Source organism: Capsicum annuum, chromosome 10, assembly GCF_002878395.1.
Source record: "Capsicum annuum cultivar UCD-10X-F1 chromosome 10, UCD10Xv1.1, whole genome shotgun sequence".
Taxonomy (NCBI): Eukaryota; Viridiplantae; Streptophyta; class Magnoliopsida; order Solanales; family Solanaceae; genus Capsicum; species Capsicum annuum.
Genome location: NC_061120.1, coordinates 182,650,117 through 182,675,997, shown reverse-complemented (window position 1 = coordinate 182,675,997; position 25,881 = coordinate 182,650,117). Strand labels below are relative to the sequence as shown.

Genomic DNA, 25,881 nt, shown 5'->3' with positions numbered 1-25,881 from the left:
ATCTAAATATATATTAAAATAAGATATATTGAACTCATGCTAGATTTCGAATGAATCCTAGAAAATATATGCAATCGTTTTATTAAAATTTTTTATTTAAATATATCAAAATTATAAAAATAAATAACTATTTTGGGCTCGTACTGACACGAGCCATGCTCTTTTAATGGAGTAAATAAATACTCTTTAGTAAAACTGTTTTTTTTTTTTTTTTGGTTTTCAAGGTTTAATGGAGTAAATAAATACTCTTTAGTAAAACTGTTTTTTTTTTTTTGGTTTTCAAGGTACATGCGATAGCCGTGAGACTAATCTTGTTTTCTTTCAGCACATTAAATAGTAGGAAGTGGCCATAGAGTTTGAGGTTAGTAAAACAGTTACCCACGTTTCCAACAAGGATATTCGTTGGAATTCAGCCTATACAACTTCAGTCAGCAAAAGAATTAAAGAGGAAAGAGAAAAAAGAAACAAAAAGAGGAAGTTGGGGAAACTGAGTAAAATTGTTCGTACAGTATTTGTATCATTGTTGGTTCAATTTTGTTTATTTTAATCAATTCACTGCCATATCAATTATCATTGTTGATTCAGTTTTGCTTATTTTAATTTTCAATTGTAATGCTGTAATATGTGGTATATTACACCAACATAGTGCAAGCTGCTATTCGTTAAACCAGAAATCAGTAGGGTTTTTTCTGACTTTGATATTGTTGTTGGGGAGAAAGTTGCGATGGAAGTACCTGGTGGACGGTCAAATTATTCATATACGACGCGGTTGCAAGCGTCGATTGGGTTAGCGATGCAGTCAAGTGAGAGTAGTTTTGTTGAAAATTCAATTTCTGGAGAGTACTATATCCCGTCATTTGGGCATTTGAATGCTAATTCAGGTGGTGGCGGCGGTGGTTCGTTGAGTAAAAGCTGGGCGCAGCAGACTGAGGAGAGTTACCAGCTGCAGTTAACGTTAGCTCTGCGGATTTCTAGTGAAGCAACATGTGCTGACGATTCCAGTTTGTTAGATCATGTGGTTGATCAATCGGTATCTCGTGCTTTTGTGGAGGCAAAGTCTCATCGATTTTGGGTATGTATAGTGTTATATTTTGTTGATTTTTTGTCTATCTTCGTTGTGTTTGTGTGTATTACTTAAATTTCAATATGAGATTGCGTGCTGACAGTGTGAAGTTCGCGATATCAGGTTTTTTATTTGTATGTTGTAAGAGAAACCTTCCATTATGTATTTGATAAGACATAAAAGAATAGTAGATATTAGTTCAAAGTAAGCCTTCTGTTGTCTATTGTGTTCAGAGTAGCCTTTCGCGCACCTCGACCAAATCCGTGGAATACCTGTCACCTCCCGCCGGGCACCATCAACAGATATCTGATAACCCTATCCACCAAGGCTAGGCCAGAAGGGAAGAATTGCCTAGTCGTTTTTTGTCTCTGTTGGGGTTTGAATTCTTTGTACTTGGATTTACTGCACTTGAGCTGAGGGTCTTTTGGAAACAACCTCTCTACCTCCACAAGGTAGTGGTAAGGTCTGTGTACACTCTACCCTTCTCATACCCCAGTTTTGGGATTTCAATGGGTATGTTGTTGTTGCACTTGCTTTTGATGCCTTTAATGAAATCTATTACTTCATCAAAGAAAAAATCAACTCAAGATGTGGTAGGCACACATTATCAATTTGAATCATCAATGAAGTCTAGTATTTATTGGAGAAAGGTTGGGTGGTCCATTTTCCACCAAGTTTCGAAGCTAGAGGCATCAGAGCTCTAAGTAAAGAAAAAGGAATATTAGTTTAGATTGCTGATGTTCCCATGCTTATGACAGTTGATTAGGTCGGTGAAGGGGTCTGTCGTTCTAACTGCTGGATCATTTCCCAATACCATTGAATGCTGAGTATCTTCTGTATTATCACGAGTCATGACATCCTAATTTCTATTGAAAATGTCAAGACAAGTATCCAGTTATATAGAAATTGAGGATGAAAGGAATGCTTTTAGATTTTGTTGAGTTTTAAGGTCTCTCAGTGATGGCTGACGTCCTTAGCTACTCTAAACATGATATACTCAGTTGAGCAAAGGATGTCTATATTATATTTTACCCTAATGTATTGAAAATTTTCAGCCTTTATTTACGTAGTTGCATGATCAATGTGAAATAAATTTCCTGTCAAAATAAGGTTAAGGCAACAATCAAACTCTTGATTGAAAAGGAAAAGAAGGCATGTCAGATTTACTTTATCTGTGGTATAAATTATACTGCAATCTAAGTACTCTTGTCGGATGTGCAACTGATGTATGATACTCAACTTTACCTGCCTTACCTGTTACTGTCATATTTACGTATGACATAACTCGTTGGTTGGATGTGGTGCCTCCTAATACACGGCCTTTCTGAAAAGCTGTGATGGGTGGTTACCTATGTATCTAGTATTTATACTCCTACCTATTTGGTTGTATAGTAAGGGTATTTAAGTTTTTTCTCAAAAACTGTAAATGTATTGAAGTAAAGTCCCAATCACTGTTTCCCATTCATTGTATCAACATATTAGGTACCAAGTACAACTACCTAGAAGATTCTCTTTATTGACCTATACCAGGAGGATATTTGAGGTTGTCGCTGGAATACTTTGTTAAACTCCAGTTTGTAGCTGGATTAGTAAAAATGAATCCAAGATACATTGCATTTCAACCAACACACCATATATTATCCTAAGGCAATAATTTTTTTTGATAACCATGGCGTCCGGGACAGGTTGCGCGCACATCGTATACCAAGGCAATAATATAACTGCATGAAATTAGTTAAAATTTAATTCTTGCTCCTTCCCAAAAGTGATCCATTTAACTGACAAGAAAATGAGCATTCAAGTTACTGTTGTATACTTGTATGTTCTTTCAATCTAAACGGTTCTCAAAGTAGAGATAAAATTAATCTTTCTCAAGTTTAAACCTTTATCAGGATGAAAATAGTTCCCAATTCCCATGTTACCTATTAAGGAAAGAAAGTGGATCCCATGTTACCTTATTTTATAATTTTGGAATAGTATTTTAGTATTAGACAAAGGGTTAATCCTCTAGAAAGTGCATGTTGTTTTATGATAAACTATAGTAGAAAGGATATTTATATTTGGATAGAGGATTAGAGACTTAAGAGAATTGTATCATGAGATATTTTGTTTTTCAAAACGGGGGTTAGGGGATTACAACGTGGGGAATCAGTCCCTCACAACAAGGATGAACGTTCAGGTATCCAAACCAACTGAGCTGCTAAGATTCCCTGCAACTTGAGATATTGGTTATTGATTGATAACTTCTTCCATAGGCTGTTTATTTCTGTCTGAACAGAAGTAACTCCATAGAAAATGCTCCTGGATAGATTTTCTTAGTGACGTCATTCTTTTGTATAAAAATCCACTATGTCCATGGCCTTATATTAGCATTGTTTCTCATTTTATTTTCTTATAATATCTCGTCTATATTTTCGATTGACCTGGTTATACAGTCCCAGACCTCCTGGTATTCATACCTAAAAGACATTTTCTTCATTGCATCTTTATGCTATACCAGGTAAATGGGAGCTTGTCATACTTTGACAAAGTCCCCGATGGATTTTACTTGATTCAGGGGATGGATCCATATGTCTGGACAGTCTGCTCAGATCTGCAAGAAGGTGGTCGTATCCCATCAATAGAATCCTTGAAGGCTGTTGATCCCTCCGTAGTACCTTCAGTTGAAGTGATTTTGATTGACCGTCGAAGTGATCCCAGCTTAAAGGAACTACAAAATCAAATTCATGGCATGTCCCCTAGTTGCAACACCACAAACGAGGTGGTTGATCAGCTTGCAAAGTTGGTTTGCAATCACATGGGGTAAGTTCTTAAAAATGTTCTTTGGAGAAACCCCAATGGGTTCAATTTGTTTCTTTTGGTTCTTTCAGCGATTAATTTTTATTCCCTTTATAAGAGGGGCAGCTTCTGGCGAAGAAGGTGATTTTGTTCCTATCTGGAAGGAGTGCTGTAATGACCTGAAGGATTGTCTAGGATCCATTGTGTTTCCCATTGGTAGCCTTTCTGTCGGCCTTTGTGAACATCGCACATTGCTGTTTAAAGTATGTTGTTATACACTGAAAGTATTCTGTTTGCTGTTTTGCAAGTCAGCTATCTAACCTCCAAAGTTAATTTGGACATATTAGTATTGATTAATGGTTCACTAATGGAAAAGCACAATTTTTGTACTAATAGTGTAAATTATTTTGGATTTTCTCTGTCCTTGAAGTAAAATAAGAAGTCCCTTTCATTGGGTTGCTTGTGCAAGTTTGATGTCTATCATTAACTTCAAATGTGATGATTGTAGGTTCTGGCGGACAGCATTGATTTACCATGTCGAATTGCCAGAGGATGTAGATATTGTAAAAGACCCGATGCTTTCTCATGTCTAGTTCGACTTGGCCTTGACAGGTATTCATCCGGATAATATGTGGTATATGTTTTCATTTCAAATGCACTAAAAAAAAATCGTGGAACTTTCCTATTGAGAGCGGAAGAGGAAGGAAACTTTAATTCACCTTTTGCATTCCTTTGTATAGATAAGTATCATTTCAAAGTACATGTTTCTGCAATATATTGAAAGTTGTAATGGATAGCAATTGGCACCCCAACTTTTTCTTTGAAGAGCTATTATTCTCATGTACTTGGTATCTGATCTTTAAAATTACCTACCTATATTATTCATCATGTGCAATTAATATGCTGTCAACTGTATCTGCCAAAAGATTTACTTGGTGTTTTGTATATAATACTGTCACTTCCATTTGATTTATCACCAATACTTGCATTTTTCTGTATGTTTTGGTCGTCTTTCATTTGCATTATCACTAGTTATTTATGCTTTCTATGGAATATGTAAAGCTGGTTTGTGAATATTAGGAAGTTCAAGTTACATGGATCTGGTAAAATGACCACGGTGAAGTACTGTATTATGTTCAGTTCCTTTGCAGAAGCATGCTGTAAAACGTAGAATTAAAGATTTACACAGGTTTCAAAGAATTAGCTTAAATTTCTGCGTCGTCTTAACAACTGCTTCCCAAGTCTTTGGATGCTCTGTTTCATTGTTTCGCGATTGAGATAGTGGAGTGCGAGTGGTGGTTTGTTTAAAGCACACTGAGATTGAAATCTCAGTACTTCATGAACTTGACTTTGTTTTTACCTTACACTGTCTTAATCTTTTGATTTAAGATTTACAATTTCAATTTAAAGAAACATTCTTCTTTTTATCTGCTCAGCCCCCCAAAATAGGGAAAACTGGAAATCAAGTGGCAAAATAAAAAAAAATAACAAGAAATCTGGTGCAGCTAGTGTGGTGAACAGCAGGATTTTATTTTTCTTAATGCTATTAACTTCGATGAACATGTATAAAGTACTGACTGCTTTATCTGTTGAATTCTTCTGCTAAACAAGTTTTGGTATACTTCTATAATCACACACACATATATATTGGTTTAGCGTATGCCAATCATTTTTGTGCTTTTTGGATGGCTTCATAATTCAAGAGACACGAATTATTTATGTTAAGAAAGTATCATTGACATGTAACAAATGCATCATACAGGGAATACCTGGTTGATTTGATTCGGGAGCCTGGATATTTATCTGAACCGAATTCATTGCTCAATGGTCTATCTTCCATCTCAATTTCTTCACCATTGCGCCTTCCTAAATTTGGACAAGTTGAACCTGCAATGGATTTCACGTCACTGGTCAAACAGAATTTTTTGGATTGTCTATCACTTAATATGGTCTTTGATGATTCTTCAGCAGGTATTGACTCCCCCGTCCTCCCCCCACCAACCCCAACAAAGAAAAAGATAAAGAAGAAAATATTTAGCATGTGATCATCTGATGGTTACTCGCCTACACAAACATATGAATTTTCAACGCTCATCTGGGTTGTTGTGAACTCATCATTTTCTGAATGTTGTGCTTGCCTTTGCCATGATCTGATAAGAGATTAAGAGATATTTGGGGTCACAAAAATGGATTCAGTTAAATGTTGCAGCTTTTTAGCACCCAGAAAAATCTGATAACATCTGAACTTACTTACCCCTAAACTTGTGACATCCCTGATAGTTTTGCTGGTACGTGTAGGTACTTTAGTTTTGCTGGTATATATAGGTACTTTATTATTTGGGAATAGCAGTCTTTCGAATTGTTTCATAGTCTTATTACATTCCATTAATATCCTACATATAACTTACTCATGTTCACCTGCAATCTAGAGTTCAATAGCGGTCACCTGCTTTGCAGCCTAGTTAGTGAAAGGCATAAAACAGGAATGAAGATGATAACTTGCTTACATGGTTCTACAGAGTTAACTTTAGACCTTTTCTTTGTAAAAGTTCCTTTGTTTCCTTTTGGAGTCTGCAGTGGCCATTATTCGAAACTCCTGTTCCTCAAAGTTCAAATCAGTTTAACTGTATTTATCAAAATTACTGAGGTATCTGGAGAGATTCAGCCTTGTTATAGTCAAAAATGTTCCTTAAAGTTCAAGTAAGTTCCCTTGTGTTCATCAAAATTATTGAGGTCCACAACCAGGGATTGAACCTGAATGATGTTCATAGTCACTGCTACTCCCCTTTTTTACCTCCAAATCACATGTTATCTTTTTGGACAGAGTGGATTTGTCCTAAACAGGCACTTAGGCTTTCTTTCTTTCTCACAACCTTCTTGCTGTTGCTCCTCCTAAGAAACTTTAGCATTCTTTGACTATAGCGAAGCTGAATCTCTCCATAGAATTCATTGGTTTTCAATTTCTCCAATACAAAATGCCAATGAAAATTAAGATCTTTTGATGCTTCTCTTGACATTTTCCAGCATTACACTTTGTTTAAACCCTGAAACTTGGTGAAGCCAGGTTGGTCACTTCACCTAACTTCGGTAGCACTTTAGTTGGTAAATGAATTGTTAACAAAATTTTACGATTTATGAATGAATTAGAGAATAGGAATAAGAAATTAGAGATTTTGTATTATAGAACCAGCAATTGAAATCTAAAACTGCATCTTTACTCATAAAATATAAATTTAAAGTAGCTTTCGTAACATGAAAACTTCATATGTTATGCGTAATTAATTTAAGTATAGTTTTATCTGCTTTTTGGCCAGATAATTTTCATTTATGTTTATGTATATATTTTTGTTATTAAATTTTTAGTTTCTACTTTTTGTTCGATCTTCTTTTATTTTTTTTTTTCCGCCCGAACCTACACTTTCTTTGCGCTTTTTGGTTGAATTCCAAGTAGACCTTGACGCTATCATAAGCATTTCGGCTTTGATGACTCTGGACTCCAACAGATAAGTATCTAATCATAGATGAGTTTGTTTCAGCATAGTACTAACCAGAAAAAAAAAAAAAGAGTAAGCTCAACAGTTTTATGGTACCAAGAACCTCAAGTCTAAAACTGCACTTCTTAGCTTTGAGGGTTTGCCATAATCTTGGAATCTATTTTCTTTTTTGTTCTTTCTTTTCTTTGACTTTTTCTCTGTTGTGGTTAATGATTAAAGGGCCTGATATTTGATGCTGACTTCTTGGATGAAATTAATATGTTATAAATGAACAAAGGATATTGTTGGTAAAAAATCTATATAATTGTTAGTACAACTTTTAAAAATAATAGTATCTCTGAGTATAGAGGTTTAGTGAACAGGAGTTCGTTTGTAATAGTAGGTAAGAGTGCTTTGCTTGTATCTACGCCTGTAGTTGCTTGTTCGTGGTGTTTCGGTGATGTCTTTGATTTCGAATAGATAGTTTATAGTATTATCTTGTGTTTGTCTTGTTTTTTTTTTTTATATCTAGCCGTGTGTATCCCATTTTTGTTGTGTGCTTTTATGTTTGTTGTTTGTTTGTTTGATTATACTATTATCTGTCCTGAGCCGGGGGTCTATCGGAAACAACCTCTCTACTTCATCTGAGGTAGTGGTATGGACTGCGGACACTTCACCCTACCCAGACTCCACTTTGTGGGAATACACTGGGTATGTTGTTGTTGTTGTAATAGTACCTCCGACTATAATACATATTAGGTCTCTTTTAAATCATAGTATTTCATTCTTTCTAGAGGAGCTTCTACTGTGTAAAAACAAGTTGAATAACACTAGCCCCCTGGAACAAAACTACAAGGAACTAGTATGATTTAAGTGTTCATCCTTTTAGCTCGTCTATATTTTGAGCCTAGAGTGTCCTGACCAAGGAAAATCGATACAACCTCTCTCTCGTTTGCAAATAAAATGTTACTTCCATTTGCAAAGAGATTCCCTTCTGTTTTTTGGTAACATTTATATCAATTATTTTTGTTTTGGGGTTACATAATTCCTTGTTTGATGCAGGAACTGCAGTTGATGGGGATGCTGGACAAACGGACAGAAGTTCCATGGATAGAAGCAGTGCAATTCCTAGTGCAAGCTATCGTGATGAAGTTTCACGGTTACCTCTGCCTCTAATAAATGCATGGAAAAAGGGTTGTAATGAAGGCTCTCAACTTCCTGCATTATGCCAGCCTCCAAATATCTCGATCTCAAAGAGCCAGGAAAAAGATTTGATTCCTTTGAAGAATGTCACTCCAATTAGGTATAGAGATGCTCAGTTGATGGCAATATCTGATGCAAGGACAGATACCATTAATGACAAGAAGTATTTTGAGGGAGGAGGGAGACTTGCTCCCGCTAAACTGAGTCGAGAACTTGTTCTTGATGTAGAAGATCTGGATATTCCCTGGAATGATCTGGTTCTTAAGGAGAGAATTGGGGCAGGTAATCCCAGTCTGCTGGTTTCTAGCCACTTTATGGTATTAGCTCTGTGTGTATTTTGCTCTCTGTCAATAATATTAGGATGCATTAATACCATGAAATCCAAAACTCGTCTATCTTACACTGTTTTGTTGTATCTGCAGGGTCTTTTGGTACCGTTCACCGTGCTGATTGGAATGGCTCTGTAAGACAATTGCCCTTAGTTTTGACTGTTTGAAGTATACTCCACGTGTATCTCTCTCATTATTTTCAATCAACTATGCCTCAATTCCAAAATAGCTGTCGCTATATGTATTCTTTATTTGGTAGACCTTTCGTAGTTCGGTGGCCAAGACTCAGATAGACTTTTTGCTCCTTAGGAAGGGTGATAGAGCGATTTGTAGAGACTGCAAGGTTATACCTAGTGAGAATCTTTCGACTCAACATAGTTTGTTGGTGATGGACTTGGTAATCAACAAGGGTCGAAAGAAGAGGAGTGTGGAGGCTCGGTCCAAGATTAAGTGGGGTAGCTTGACTTTGGCTACTGCTTTGGAAATGAGGGAGAAGTTGAAGAGTAGGGGGCTTGGGAGAATAGAGGGGATGTGGATAGCATGTGGGAGACGACTGCCAGTTGCATTAGGGAGACCGCCGGAGAGGCGTTGGGTGTGTCGAGAGGTCAATCTGGCAAGTATCGAGGGGACTGGTGGTGGAACGAAGAGGTTAAGAGGAAGGTGGAGGCTAAGAAGGTGGTTTATGCTAAGTTGGTTGAGAGCAAGGATGATGAGGAGAGATAGACGAATAAGGAGGAGTATAAGGCAACTAGGAGAGAGGCTAAGTTATCGATTATGACAGCTAAGACAACAACTTTTGAGAGCTTGTATACGGCTTTAGAGGAGAAAGGTGGGGATAAGAAGTTGTAGGCCAGGGAGCGGAGGGCTCGTGACCTTGACCAAGTGAAATGCATCAAGGGAGAAGATGGTACAGTGTTGGTTGAGGATGCCCTCATTAGGAAGAGGTGACAGTCCTATTTTCATAAACTTTTGAACGATGAGGGTGACAAAGGATTTGTGTTGGAGGACTTGGAGAATTCTGAGAATTGTCGCGATTATGGTTATTGTAAGCGTATCAAGGTGGAGGAGGTCAAGAGGCCTATTCGCAAGATGCGTCGGGGTAGGGCGACAGGGTCAGACGAGATTCCAGTGGATTTTTGGAAGAGCACTGGCGGGGCAGGTTTGGAGTGGTTGACAAGGTTGCTTAACATCATTTTTAGGGCAGCGAAGATGCCTGAACCGTGGAGGTGGAGTACGATGATTCCTCTGTATAAGAACAAGGGATACATCTAGAGTTGCAATAATTATAGAGGTATCAAGTTGTTGAGTCATACTATGAAAAGGTTTGAGAAAGGGTGATAGAGTTGAGGTTGAGAAGGATCGTGACTATCTCTGAGAATCAGTTTGGTTTCATGCTAGGTCGCTAGACTACGGAGGCCATTCACCTTGTGAGGAGATTAGTGGAGTAGTTTCGAGAGAGGAAGAAGACTTGCACATGGTGTTTATTGATCTTGAGAAGGCTTATGACAGAGTTCCTAGGGAGATTTTGTGGAGGGTAGAGGGGTGCCCGTGGCGTACACTAGGGAGATTCAGGATATGTATGATGGCGCAAAGACCCGTGTGAGGACGGTAGGAGGTGATTCAGAGCACTTTCTAGTTTTGATAGATTTGCACCAGGGATAGACTCTTAGCCCTTTTTTATTTGTCTTAGTGATGGATGTGTTGACGCGACATATTCAAGGGGAGGTGTTTTGGTGTATGTTATTTGCTGATGATGCGGTATTGATCGACGAGACTCGAGGAGGAGTTAATGATAAGTTGGAGATTTAGAGATAGACCCTTGAGTCTAAAGGATTTTGGTTGAGCAGGACCAAGACAGAGTACTTGGAGTGTAAGTTTAGTGATATGTCGCAGGAGGCTGACGTGGTTGTGAAGCTGGACTCTCATGCCATTCAAAGGAGGGGGAGTTTCAAGTATGAGGATGTCACGCATCGTATTGGGGCAGGGTGGTTGAAATGGAGGCTCGCTTTGGGTGTTTTATGTGATAAGAAGGTGCCCCCGAAGCTTAAAGGTAAGTTCTACAGAGTGATAGTCCGACCGATTATGCTGTATGGAGCGGAGTGTTGGCTAGTTAAGAACTTCCACATCCAGAAGTTGAAGGTGATGGAGATGAGGATGTTGCGATGGATGTGTGGCCATACCAGGAAAGATAGGGTGAGGAATGAGATTATTCGGGAGAAGGTGGGGGTGACTTCGGTGGAGGACAAGATGCAAGAAGTGCAGTTACGTTGGTTCGGGCACGTGATGAGGAAGGGCTCTGATGCTCCAGTGCGGAGGTGTGAGTCACTGGCCATGGATGGTTTTAGGCGGGGTAGAGGTAGGCCGAAGAAATATTGGAGGGAGGTGATTAGGCATGATATGGAGCAGTTACAGCTGACAGAGGACATGACCCTTGATAGGAAGGTGTTGAGGATGAGGATTAGGGTAGAGAGTTAGGGGGTGGGAGCATTTTTTTATTTGTGTTTGAAGTTTCTTGTTCGTGGGTGTTGAGTGATGTCTATGTTTTCGGTTAGATAGTTTTTTTAGCAGTATTTGGTGGCTGTTATATTACCTTGTGGATACCGGTGTTAGTTTATTTTGCATACTGTACTAGTGTATACAGTTTATTTTGCATACTGTACTAGTCTATACGCATTTATGTTTTGTGATTTGCTATACTGTTAGCGGTCCTAAGCCGGAGGTCTATCGGAAACAGCCTCTCTACTTCTTTGGAGGTAGTGGTATGGTTTGCGTACACTCTACCCTCCCCAGACCCCACTATGTGGGAATACACTGGGTATGTTGTTGTTGTTGTCTATGTATCCTTTATGCCCATTTGGACCAGTTTCATCATGTTTGCTTTTAATGTAAACTAGGTTTTTTTAAAATCTCAGGCTGGTCCCTATGTTGTCATTCAGATTTCTAGCCATATTGGAGAACACTGTCATTCAAATTTCTAACCAAACCAAAAGGACTCCTAATTTAAGTGCAAAATTCGAGCCCCTAATTTCAACTAATTGGTAATCACCTGTATGGATCCTTTCTTCCATTGTGTTTCTTCAGCTAGATTCTGATGGATTTGAGAAATTGTAGGGATGTTGAGTCAACTACATGGTACCTTTTTAGTACCATCAATCATCACAAAACTATTTATTTTGCACTTTTGAAATGCTTTTAAGCTTATAGGAGCAGATTTCAGCATTGGTTTGTTTCCATTTAAACAATGGTAGCTATGAAGCTCCTTTAAGAATTATATTGCTTTACCTTTCTTTTTGTTGGGGGGGGGGGGTGCGTTGTGTTTCGAATTAGAGATGTGTAACTAGTTTGTTTTTTCTAGGATGTTGCTGTAAAAATTCTTATGGAACAAGATTTTCATGCAGAGCGATACAAGGAATTTTTGCGAGAGGTCAGTCTGGGGACTCCCTTCTTCACTGAAAAACTAATGGGTGTATAAGGATGAGGATCAGTGGATCTCATCATTTATTTTTCCTCCTACGTTCTTCTGACTTTAGTTTCTATTTGGTTGGTGCAGGTTTCAATTATGAAGCGGTTGCGACATCCAAATATTGTGCTTTTCATGGGTGCTGTTACTGGGCCACCAAACTTGTCTATAGTTACAGAATATTTATCAAGGTCGTGACTTGATCTACCTTTAGATGATCGCACAATGTGTTAGTACTTTTTCATTTGTTTTTTTCTGACTGGTGCTATTCTGTGTTTCAGAGGTAGCTTATATGGGCTTCTTCATAAACCTGGTGCGAGAGAGGTATTGGATGAAAGGCGTCGGCTGTGTATGGCTTATGATGTGGTATGAATAAGTATCTCCCTGCTCCCCCTTCTCTTAACATTTTTTTTAATGTATCTAATGCCTTCTATCATCTTGTGCAGGCAAAGGGGATGAATTATCTTCATAAACGCAAACCACCCATTATTCACCGAGATTTAAAATCTCCAAATCTTCTGGTGGATAAAAAATATACAGTGAAGGTGAGACGGAGAACCTCTTTAGCCTTTACTAAAGTGTCATGCCTCCAGTTTCTCAAACTGGGGCTATCCAAGTAGTGTTCTAGTATGTGGGATCCTTGATGGGACATTTTCTCTAGTTTGAGACGCGTCTTCCTCGCCAACCTCTGTTATTTAATGTGGCGTACAAAACTAACATTTCATGGTTCAACAGGTAGGGAATGGACGTTGTAGCTTCAGAATCTTTTAACTAAATGAAGACCGTTCTTGGTAGTTTCAGAAACTTTGAACTAAGCGAAGGTTATAAAAGCAAGTTAGATTTCTCAAATAATGGAGAGCTGAAGTTGCAGTCCATGTAGAACACTAGGGAAGTGTTTTGTTTTTCCAGTTATCTCAGGTTAAAATATTTTGAAAAACATTCTCTTGAATGTAAGGTTTTGTGCAGTAGAGTGTTCCGGCCCTACCCTGGACCCCATGCATAGCGAGAGCTTATTGCACCGGGCTGCCCTTTTATTTTCTCTATAAAAACAAGTTCCTTATAAATCAGAAAAATGACTTCCCTAGTGGTGGAAGTAAGGAAGAAGGAAGTTCTGTATGTGGCATCCTATGCTGACTGTCTCCTCCCCACCTCACACCCCGCCACCCCACCGCCATATTGTTTGCCTTGATTATATATAAATGCTCCTGGAATCATTTTTGCTACTTACTTATCAAACACCTAAAATAAGTAAGAAAGCTACTTATTTTCCAGAAAATAATTTTCAGGAAATTTTTCTGCTAAACATTTTCCGTCGTACCAAGCACACCCTAAATTCCAATTGACGAAATTTTTTAAAACAGAGCATAATATTGGAGATCCCTTCTACTTAGAAAATCATTATGCCATGCTGTATGTTTGAGTTCATATTGTTTCTTATTATATGCATAATTATAAAATGTCTTGTCCTTCCCTGCCCCCTTTCTCCTATTGTCTTGTTCAATTAGTTCCTGTCCTACACTAAATAGATTTATATGATACCTCTGTCTTCTATCTTCAGAAGTATGTCCTTGCATTCTCTTCCTTGTTATTAAGTTGGATTGAATGTGAAATATCTGAATTCTTGATAATCTAATTTGACTTGCTAGATCTGATTGAGAACATGTTAAGAGTCTGATTTCAAAAAATACAAACAACAGAAAGAAAAGAGATACATTTTGATATGCATCATCTCTGTGCTCTGCAATGCATGCCATATCCGTGATATTTAAAAGAGCTTGTTCTTTATAAATTATACTTTATACATAAATTTTTTAGTCTGGTTTCAAACAATACTAATAACAGAAAGAAAAGAGATAAAATCGTCAAATTGCAAATAGTTAGTTACTAAGATCTGATTATGAGTTATTAAATGGTAAGATGAATAAAAATTCTCAATTGCAAGGCATGTTCCTAAAGGGCCCAATGAATTCCTAATTGGAATTGGGGGATCTTTTTAATTGATTCTTTTATGACATTGTGATATTTTACATCCTTAAATGGCCCCATTTGAAAACAATTGGCTTTTGATCATCATTTCCAGCTTACGCGCACCTTGACTAATTTCACATCCCTATGAACTCTGCCCACCAAGGAGAGGATAGATGGAAAGAAATCACCTAATATGTCTCTGTTGGGATTTGAACCAGAGACCTCATGGTTCTCAATCCACTTCAACATCCTTGGGTTAGCTATATGCATAAATGTAATATGACTATCTCTTGTGCTACCCATATGCCTAGTTGTCCTGATGCTTTACAATGACAAGAATGGAGCATGGTCAACTTTAGATTTGACTCTATTGAGCGCTCAAACTTAGTTATCTTACTCTAAATTGGCAATGGCTTACCGCCGACAGTAGCACTTCATTTTACTATTACGTATTTTGTGGGTACTTGTACATTATTGAAGTTGGTCTGTCTAGAAATGTATTACATGCACCACTCCTACCGAATGTCTTTTTCAGGTCTGTGACTTTGGTCTTTCTCGATTAAAAGCTAATACATTTTTGTCATCAAAGTCAGCTGCCGGGACTGTGAGTTCCTGATTCTACATCTGGTGCTTTTATCTTTTGTCAATCTTTGGTATTTGGTGATAACTAAAAGAAAAGGAATAAATATGATTTGGTACTTATCATAATAGCCAGAATGGATGGCACCTGAAGTCCTTCGTGATGAGCCGTCAAATGAGAAATCTGATACATACAGCTTTGGTGTCATCTTATGGGAGCTGGCAACATTGCAACAACCTTGGAGTAATTTGAACCCGCCACAGGTTTGTATTTTGTAATTTTGAAGTATTTCTAGTCATGGGAAAGGCATAAAAGGTTACCTGATGAATAAAATCCGAGGGAACTTGGTAATATATCAAGTGAAAGGACCTTAAGTTCTCTTGGAATGTTAAAATTTATTGGGCTGGGAGTTGCTTTATACTGGTGTATTAGCACTATTCTCGTAGTTTCTTGATGTTCAATTTCAGCTATTGGTGGTGTTTTTTTGTGCTCCGTTTATTGCATTATTTCGTTATCATTACTATTCTTTTTCCTGTTTGTTGTGTAATTAGCTCCATTTCGCGCTACTTTGTTGTTGTTATTACTCCCATATCTGTATCCTCTTTTCAAACTGTTTGGCAGGCTTTATTTAAGCTGAGGGTATATTGGAAACAACCTCTCCATCTTTACGAGGTAGGGTAAAGTCTGTGTACACTATACCCTCCCCAGACCCCACTTGTCAGACTACACTGGGTATGTTGTTGGGGATTGCCTTTAGTAGGGAGAAGGGCAATTTCAAATTTGGAGTCAGCCATTGCAGGAAGGTTGTGTTATTCATCTTATATTAGCACCTCGTCTTTGCTGGTATATATGGGAAGCTTCATTAAAAGAATGTGGTTTATGTAAAAATTTAATCATCCATGCGGCAGTGAATAGGAAAGTCACATGGATTCTCCTAGCCATTACTATGGGTGTTGGTTGGTCTCTTGATAGTGTGCATATTTTGCATCTCATGCCCCTTTTTCTGCAAAAAGGTACATCTGAAGAGAAATTTGAAGCATCACTGCAGAAGCAAAAGAATTTGGATTGCAACTGTACCAACTCTCTTTGTTAAGTTACTTTGATTACCAATGTTTCATTTTTTCGAAAGTTAGCAATGGAATGGAAACAACAGAAAGATTGTTGTATTCAATGACATCACTAGTGTTACATTGCATCCATTGTTTTGTTTTGATGCGTGAGCATCTAGTGCTGTTTCTTCGTTGGATATTCTAGCTTTTGAGTCAAGTTTAATATTTGAAAGATCAAAATGTAAGAGTCTGTCCCTTGTGATTGTTGAACAGTCTCTTTGATATTGCACATGATGTGTTACATGGTGTAATGCATTTGACACTGTAGGTAGTAGCAGCCGTTGGCTTCAAAGGTATGAGGCTTGAAATACCACATGACTTGAATCATCAGGTGACAACTATTATTGAAGCTTGCTGGATGAAGTATGTTGCTCCTATCTTTTCCAAGCCAGTTTATGATTGTATTGATGTGTTTTATTAAGATTAATTCTAATATTGCAGTGAGCCATGGAAACGTCCCTCTTTTTCCGCTATTATGGATATGTTGAGGTCGCTCATATAACACTTGTAACACAACCAGATTGTACAGACATGCAGTTCCTCATGTAAATGCTTGTAGTAAATGTATGATTTCTGCACATCTTTGGTATTCTTTGTTAATTATGTTTCTGGGAGAAAGAGTTTGGACTATGTCTGATATGTGTATCTTCATCTTGTCTAGAGTCTAATGAATTTTATGAGCTGTTGCCCCTTTGGCGTGTCAACATTTAGTCCAATTTTTACAGACTGACACACTTGAGTTAGTCCGAAGTAGTTGAAATTTGGCTAGAATTTTTGGGTAAACTTCTCACGTTGATATTTTCTTCGTGTTGTGATATGCCCGGACTCTGATTGAACATTTATGAGCTGTTGCCCTTTGGCCTGTCAACATTTAGTCCAATTTTAACCGACTGACGCACTTGAGTTGGTTCAAAGTAGTTGAAATTGGCTAGAATTTTTGGTGTAAACTTCTCACCTTGATATTCTCTTCTTGTTTTGTGATATGCTTGGAATTCTGATTGAGCATCTGAGTGTTGTTTCCCTATGTTATGTTAGGCATTTTCGTACACTAGCTGTGGCATCAATAGCAGGAAAAATATTATTGAGGGTTCCAGCTTAACCTTCCACTGGATCCAGCTGCAATTTAGTTTCTTTGCACTTTATTTTACGTAGATGGATTCGTTACATGCTTCTAGGCATGGCATGTAGACTTTGTACAACTTCCTTCTGTTAATGGCGACACGGCGTGCTAAGTTCTGATGTCTACTTTTATGCTTGTTTTGCAGGGGAAAAAATTTGTTTTGCAGGATTACCTAATTTTTTCACAGTTCAAGCAACTGTCTTTGCCTTTGAGAAAGAAATATTTGCACTTGGTATTGGGCTAAGTGATGCGGTTGATGCCAGCAATCATGAGTTTCTGTCCAGGATTTATTTTGTATATTCAAGAACTATAATAGGGCGTTGTATACGAGTAAGCAGGGGGACTCAATAGTCAGTGGCTCAAAGCCAATTTAATAAAAAATCATAAATATTTTAAATGAAATTGATGTATTTTTTTCGAAATTCATTCTTATAACCTTTTTTAGATGCAAAGCTGTAAAATTATTCTTTTTTGCTTTTTCGTTGATGATTTCCATATTATTGTCACCAGAAGAGGATTAAGTGTTGCCTTATTGAGGAGGTTGTATAAGATGTTTCGGACGAAAAAGTAGCACTACAACATCAGCAACATATTCAGTGAAATTTTACGAGTTTGGAAAGATTTATTTTACAAATGGGGCTTGGAGAGTAAAGTGTAAAGATATTTTTGGAAGATCCTCGAGTCAAAAAACAAATAAAAGTAGGTATAAAAAGAAGAAACCAATGGTAAAGAAAATATAATTAATTAAGAGGCAGTAAAAAACAATAATATAATGCAATAATTGAAACACCATAAATAACATATAATGATAGAAATATAAAGCAAGATACTATAAGAATAAGGCCAAATACTACCATAGACACCACCAAGCTTGAACCCGTTGAAAAGCAAGGCAACACTCCACCACTAGTAACATTCTATCCTAATTCATCCATACCTCCTTACTAGGGCATCTGTGTATTTTCTCTTCACATGTCTAAATAATTTTAATCTCGCTTTCCTAATTTTATCCGCAATGGAGGTCACTCTCACCTTGGCTTGAATATCCCCATTCTTAATTTTATCGCTCCTAGTATGATGATACATCCATCTCAACATCATCATTTCTGTAACTTACTGTTTGGTTTGAAATCGAGAGGGCATCATGCAGAAGCTTATTGTTCGCAAATTATTGGGACGATAATTCAAATGACACAAAACTAAACAAAAAACATAATATTAATTATGATTTGGTCAATTGGCCTACATATAAAACCCCATATTAAAAAAGATAAAAACTAACAAGAGATAAAATCTCCCCCTAAACAAAACTCTTAAAAGAACTACATTGTGGATGAGATGGTGTTGGTGTATGAGTAGAGGGGTCTTCCAATTATAGAGGTTCAAAATCATTCCTCCAAGAAAGAAGTTAAAGTATGAAAAAAAAAATTATATTTTCTTTTCAGAAAAAGTAAAAGTAATCATGATATACTTTTATTTTTCCTCTAAAAAAGTAAAACCTAAATTTGGTAAGAAAATTAGGGAGAAAATTTTAACAAATCTCTCCTTTTTGACTTGATTTTTTTCATTTAATTCGCCTTCTTCATATACATGATTTTCATTCTTCATATAATCTTTATCACTGCTGCTTGTCATGGTTAAAAATAAGATCTAAAATATCATGATAAAAAATTAATTAAAAATTAATATTTTATTTTTATTTTTAAAGATGCAGCAATAGGAATGTTAAAAATACGATTGTCACTTCTTCTCCACGGGTAGTTGGACAAAAATCTTCATTATCATTAAATTGGTTGCAATTTTTTGAACTCGCCCTGAACATGTCTTTCAACCTCGTTCAACTTTTGGACCATTGAACCATAAGCTTGATATCACTTATTGGGTTCGAAATTGAGAGGGTGTCATGCGAAAATTAATAGTTTGCAAACCATGGATACAATAATTCAAATGACACAGAACTAGATTAAAAGGCATGATATTATTTATGATTTGACCAATTGGCCTACATATAAAACCTTATATTAAAAACATAAAAACTAACGAGAGATAAAATCAACCCCTAAACAAAACTCTTAAAGAACTACATTGTGGATGATATGATGTTGTTGTATGAAAAAAAGGGTCTTCTATTTATAGAGTTTCAAAATTATTCTTCCAAAAAAGAGGTTAGCCAAATATGGAAAAGAATTACATTTTCTTTTCAGAAAAAGTAAAAGTAATTATGGTGCTACTTTTATTTTCCTTTTAAGAAAAGTAAAACTTAAATTTGATAAGAAAATCAGGACAAAAATCCTAACACTTACATCTACCGAACTTGACAGTTCTTGACTAGCCGCACTCCACCCATACAATAAAGTCAATCAAACTAACAGTCCGTAGAACTTACCTTTAAATTTAGGTGGTAGATTTTGTCACGCAAGACTCTGAGGAAAGAGTCCACTTCATCCACTCGCACTAATAAGATGTGTGATATTATTGTCGATATTCTCACCTCCTTGCATTACAAAGTTAAGATACTTAAAACGATCTTTATTGGGGATAGCTCATTTTAGCCTCACTTTATGCCTTCCTCATGCATAACATCACTGAATTTGCATTACAAATATTTCGTTTTGACCTTGCTTAGCCTGAACCCTTAGGCTCCAAAGTTTGTTTCCACACCTCTGACCTAGCTTAGCTCCATTGTATGTCTCATTAATCAGTATCATGTCATATGAAAATAATGTACACCAAGACAATTCATCCTGAATGTAAACATCAATTCATCCTCCACTAAGATATATAAGAATGAGTTAAGTTTTGAACCCTTATGCAATCTCATCAAATGGGAAGTGCTCCGAGTCTCTTCCCGCTGTTCTAGTTAGAGTCTTGTCTCCATTATACTTGTCATTCATTGCCCACTAACACACCTCTAGCCTCCACACATCTCTAAAGGACTTTCCTCGGGATTTTATTGTAGGCCTTTTCAAGGTCAATAAACACCATATATAAGCCCATATTTCTTTACTTATATTTTCCACCAGTCTCCTTATAACTTCTTTCTCTGACCGCCCTAACATGAATCTACACTGAATCTTGAAAGTAGATATACCTCTCCTTACCTTTATCTTTACCACATTCTCCCAAACTCTCATAGTGTGGCTTAGCAACTTGATATCCTTGTAATTATTATAGTTCTACAACACATTTATTCTTGTACAAGGAACCATCATAGTCCATCTCCATTCTTCAGATAACCACTCCATGCCTGCCATGTCCTTGGTCTTTCAAAACTTCACAAAAATTTCATTGTTCCAATTTCCTTTCCCCTACTCATCATACTAATATAACGTATAACTTTCTCCACCTTAAAACATCTACAATAACCAAATTTGATATCTGTTAAAGTGCTCCAAATCACCCAAAATATCTTTGTCCCTTCTTTGTTGGGTTCAAAATCAAGAGGGCATCATGCCGAAGCTTAAAGTTGCAAACCATCAAAGCGATAAATCAGATTACAAAGAAAAATATATTAAAATCATAATTATTATATGATTTGGCCAATTGGCCTACATATGAAAACCTAATATAAATAAAGCATAAAAAACTATTAGAGAGAAATTTCTCCCTAAACAAAATTTTTCAAGACAACATTGTGGATGCTTTTGTGTTATGGTATGAGAAGGGGGATCTTCTATTTATAGTGGTTCAAAACCTTTTCTCTTAGAAAGAGGTTAATCAAATATGAAAGAGTTTTATATTTTTCTTTTAGGAAAAGTAAAAATAATTATGATATTACTTTTATTTTTCTTCTAAGAAAAGTAAAACTTAAATTTGGTAAGAAAATCAGGGGAAAAACCTTAACAAGTCTCCCCTTTTTGGCTTGATTTTCTTCACTTGATCCGCCTTCTTCATATGCATGAACTTCGTTCTTCACAAAATCTTCATAACTGTTATTTGCCATGGTTAAAAATAAGGTTTAAAATATCATAGTTTTTAAAATAAATTTTGGGTTTTTATTAAATCAAATAATCCAACAAACAAAACATGACCAAATAGCCCAAAAGAAAAACACAAAAGGCAGAACAATAAAAATAAAATTGGGCCAACCATCACCCGATCCAAATTCTAAACCCAATCTGCCCACCTACATCTACTACACATATCCTTTATTCTAGTGTTTCCTAAATCACTCTTCATTTTCACCCTCACAGCTGTGCCCTGATGTTGCCTCCTCTCTTCAACCTCAGCTTTTTAGTTCTTCTTCTATAGGTTGTTAATGGTTTTGCCTTGATTGCTTTGTATCTTCATGAATCAGCTTTCAAGAGTAAGCTCTTCTTTACCTCTTTTGTACACCTTTTAATATTCTCTAAATTAACCTTGTATTGCTTTTAGTTGTGTTCTCAGGTAGATGGATTAGTTACAAGTTTTTGTAGAAAGCCCCGTCTTGAAAGAAGCTTTATTCTACTCGGTAAGGAGCTTTTTCAGCTACGTTGCATTCATCACCTCCTTTCTCCTTTCTGACCTTTGTGATTTGTAGTTGGGTTCATGATTTAGTGCATAGAAAGCTCAATACTACACCCCATAGTAGACAAACTTTATTTAGGTTTCTATTTCTCAATCTGATCTCGAACTTTCCCTTTTGTTGAGTCCATTTTGATAGTTGACTAGTATAGGCTAGCATTTCACTTAATTCACCCTTTGTGGTGTTGTTATTATCGTAAAGTGATAACTTTATGTTGTATCCTTAGTCCCCAATCCTCTATCTCCTTTTAGGTGATACTCTCAAGTATGGGGTTCTCAACTTGTCACTGTTTAGAATATTTTTTCCCTATCGAATTCATGCTGTTGATATGAACAAAACTGCAATCCCCTGAATCTATTGCTAGATTTTCTATGTAGTCTGCCAGCTTATTTCCTTCCCTTATTATATGCTGAAACTCAATCTGCTTCCCTGCCAAATTAATTCTAATCTCTGCAATGATAGTAACAATTGCATATGGACATGCCCACTCCTCTTCTAGAATCTTCTTCATGATCATGGAATCTATTTGTATGATAACTTTGTTGTATTGTGAAATTTTGCAATGTGCACTAGATTCCAGAATAGTAATGCCTCAGCTACTATGTTTGTTGTGTCATCCAATCTAGTACCTTGAGCATACACTAGGGTACCATGTTCATCCCTTAAACAAAAAACATATGAACTTATCCCGGGGTTACCTCTAGAAACTCCATCAATATTGTATTTTATCCATCCTTATAGTGGAAAATCCTAACTAACTTTGATAATCCTCATTTGTGGTTGAAAATCTTCTAATATTTTAAGAACTTCTGGCTAGCTCCCTAGAAATTCCTTAAATGATTTTCTGATTCTGAGCATATGTGTATATTTCTAAACACATTATGAATGACCCTTTCTACTGTCAACCTTTTCCCTTCATGCTTGCTCAAATTCTTGGCCTTTCACAATTCTCATCCTATAATGCAAGGAATAGCCTTATAGTAAGGTTTTATTTCTTTCTTTACTCTAGCTCTCCAGCATAACATAATCACCTCCCTTAAGAAAAGTACTCTAATTTTTAAACCCGCAAAAGAAAAAAATAGGACCAAATCCTGTTAGCAATAATTGAGATTAAGAACACATGGGACAGTGTCTCTTGATCAGAATTTGTATAGCACTAACATCTAGAGGATCCTTCAATACCCCATCTTCTGACCCTGTCATCTACTGGAACTTTAAATTTCCAAACTCTCCACATAAAAAAACCATCTTAAATTCTAGGCCTTTGATCCACATTTATTTATAAGTTTTGTTAGAAGCTTCTTTATATCTTATATACTGCCAAACACTTTTAACAGTGAATTTGCCATCTGTGCTTAGCATCCAACAAGGTTTATCCTTTTTTGATACTGGATTGGGAGGTTTCACACTCTTCAAAATATGATCAACCACTTCCACCTTGAATAATGTACCCAGAATTTGCACATCCCACTCACCATTTGTAACCAAGTCTTTTACAAAAACATACCCATTATCCCATTCTTCATCTTCTCCTGTGTAATCATAAAGATCTCCTAACCCAGTCCAATTATCGTGACTTACCTTTGAATAACCTTTGTTTGTATTCCACCATATCTGGTGATCCACCAAATCTTTAGCCTGAAGTATTTTTTTTCCAAACCTGGGACCTCCTCCCTCCTTTTTTCCACATTATCAAATTAAAGTGATTTTGTTTACAATACTCATTCTTCATATATCCACTCCATATTGACTATTTGGTTATGAAATTCCACCACAACTTACAAAATAGTGTTATTGAAATATCTTGTAGCAATCTGAACCCTAATCCTCCTTGTCTTTCTGGTAAGCATAGATCTTTCCATTTTGTCCAATATCTTTTTTTTCCTTTGATGCAGCTACTCCATAAAAATTAAGCCACCATTTGATATATCTGATTCAACACATTTTGAGGAGTATTCATAATTGATAAGCAATGTATTAGGATACTTTGAAGTACATGCTTAATTAATATTGCCCTTCCTCTATAAGAAAACATCTTTCCTTTTCAATCCTGCAACTTAGAGTTAATCCTTTGCACCATTTGATTATAAAAATATTTCTATTTTATTGTATAAAATATAGGACAACCTAGATAAGTGAAAGGAAAATACTTCCTTAGAATACTAGTAACTACTTCTGCCAATACCACATTTCCATCAGAGGCACTATGGTGTAAATATATTGCACTCTTCTCCTTATTGACTTTTTATCCTGATGATTCTTCAGACTTCTTCAATGTATCCGCAAACAGTTTCATAGTTCCTACTCAGACTTACATAGAATAATCATATCATCTGCAAAGACAAATTGATTGATTGCTGGATTACCTCTTGGCAGATCAAATTTCTTGAACTCTTTTCTCCTTATTAATCTATTCAGAGCTTTTGATAGTACCTCAACAGCCAGTATGAATAAAGTAGGGATAATGGACCTCCCTTCTTCAATCCTCATGAATATTGAAAAAAAAACTTTTAGGTTGTCCATTAAATAAAATTGAGTACCAGTTATTACTCACCAGCCTATAAATCATGCCAATTATTTTTTCACTAAAACCTGTCTTTCTTAGAATTTGCATAAGAAAATTCCATTTCACCCTATCGTAGGCCTTTATCATATCTAGCTTAATTACCAGATTATCAGGTTCTTCTCTCTTTCTAATTTATGAGATGATTTTCTGAACCAGCAAAATATTCTCTGCAATACTCTTTTCCTTCACAAATCCTTCTTGCTCCTTAGAAATAATTCTTGGAAGGAAATTTTTCATTATTTCAGGATATATTCTAGAGAATATTTTATTTATAAAGTTGCTTAAAGAAATAGGCCTTAGATCAGAAAAGTTCTGTACCATTGCCTTCTTAGGAAGTAAAACCAAAGTTGTATGAGTTATAAATATGGGTAATTCTGCTCCACTAAAGAAATATTAAATTATTTTATAAATATCGTCATCTACAATATTCCTAGAATCTTGACAAAATGCTCTTGTCATTCTATCTGGTTTGCAAGCACTATTTCTGTTCAATCCTTGGATTGCTACAAGAACCTATTCTTTGCTAGGCATTTTATGCATTTCTTCATTGTCTTCATCCCCAATAACTGTAGGTAATTCCTCCAGTAACTAAGAATCAGTGTCGCTTGATTGCTTCTAAAATTGATTGTTGTAGAATTTATTTGCTTCCTCTACTATCTCATTCTGTTGATCCAACCATTATCCTTCTACTGTTTGAATTCTAGAAATCCTTAGCCTTTTCCTCCCCCCATTAACTATGGTATGAAATTTTTTTATATTCCTTTCCCATACTTAAACCTTTCCATTCTTGCTTTTTGCTTTTAGAATTCTTCTTCTCTATGCAAGTACTTATTTTATTTAGCTTGAGTTGCATGAAGGTTTTGTCTGTTGGTTGTGATGGATCATTTTCAAAATGTATTTCATGAACCTTAATAACCTCCTCCAAAGTTGCTATCTCCTAAAAAATATTACTAAAGGTTGCTTTACTCCACTGTGAAATTGCCTTTTAACCCTTTTTATCTTGTATTGATAAATTGCAAAAAGGTTGCCTTCAAAATCAGCCTTCCAATTTTTCTTGACCACATCTAAAAAAAGAACTTTATTTAAGATAGAAACTTAGAAATCTAAAGATCTTAACCACTTCTTCAGTTTCCTTTTTAAATGTAATAAATATTGATGCATGATCAGACCCACTCTTTAACAACTATTCAATTTCAATTATTGGGAAGGTTGACTGCATCTGTGGATTAGTTAAAATTCTATTCAATCTCTTGAAAATATAATATTCATATGTTCTTCCATTCCATCATGTGTACTTTCTGCCTTTAAACCCCATATCAACCAAATTACAGACATTAATGCAATGATTAAAGTCTCTTACTTCTTCTACAGTAACAGGGAGTCCCCCCAACTTTCTTCTTTATTCAGAACCATATTAAAGTCATATCCTGCTAACTATGGCTTCTGATAATCAATAAATAATTCATAGCCACCATTGACTGCGGGTCGACCATTGACTCATAGCCACTCCTTACGACTCTTCACCACGAGTCATGACCAAGATAGAACCACCAAGTCACCCTACACTATTGACCTTACGACTCAGTGACATGACTCATAATGGAACCCTACGACTCATAGGGTCCAATTGTAGTTAACACAGAACCTAAATTTAGGTATACACTAGACACCCTACGATTTACACCTAACAACTCATAAAATATCCTTATGGATCTTAGTGAGCCACTC

General features: G+C 36.3%; 1 protein-coding gene across 11 annotated transcripts; it reads left to right on the top strand.

The window, feature by feature from the left end:
* Positions 1 to 305: 305 nt before the first annotated feature.
* LOC107843417 (serine/threonine-protein kinase CTR1) lies at positions 306 to 17,505 on the top strand. 11 transcript variants are annotated; one of them, XR_007046246.1, is made up of 16 exons: positions 306 to 1,072; positions 3,564 to 3,865; positions 3,960 to 4,104; positions 4,350 to 4,453; positions 5,604 to 5,812; positions 8,386 to 8,799; positions 8,940 to 8,980; positions 12,202 to 12,270; positions 12,397 to 12,497; positions 12,588 to 12,672; positions 12,753 to 12,851; positions 14,810 to 14,878; positions 14,986 to 15,117; positions 16,232 to 16,326; positions 16,405 to 16,527; positions 17,229 to 17,299. XR_007046246.1 is itself a non-coding variant. In XM_016687707.2 (16 exons), the coding sequence occupies exons 1-15, from the start codon at positions 725 to 727 to the stop codon at positions 16,463 to 16,465; spliced, it is 2,283 nt and encodes a 760-aa protein (XP_016543193.1). In that variant the 5' UTR covers positions 310 to 724; the 3' UTR covers positions 16,466 to 16,508; positions 17,229 to 17,505. The 11 variants fall into 11 exon arrangements, 3 of the variants coding, with proteins under 3 accessions (XP_016543194.1, XP_016543193.1, XP_047254568.1); XR_007046248.1 differs by having other exon boundaries at positions 309 to 1,072; positions 8,377 to 8,799; positions 16,232 to 16,294; positions 16,405 to 16,508; XR_007046247.1 differs by having other exon boundaries at positions 309 to 1,072; positions 8,377 to 8,799; positions 16,232 to 16,294.
* Positions 17,506 to 25,881: the final 8,376 nt, after the last annotated feature.

Excerpts from the sequence above, each read along its gene's own strand:
- LOC107843417 (XM_016687707.2), top strand. The coding sequence starts at position 725 with ATGGAAGTACCTGGTGGACGGTCAAATTATTCATATACGACGCGGTTG. Across the intron at positions 8,981-12,201 it reads GTGCTGATTGGAATGGCTCT|GATGTTGCTGTAAAAATTCT; the intron begins GTAAGACAATTG and ends TGTTTTTTCTAG. Across the intron at positions 12,271-12,396 it reads ACAAGGAATTTTTGCGAGAG|GTTTCAATTATGAAGCGGTT; the intron begins GTCAGTCTGGGG and ends TGGTTGGTGCAG.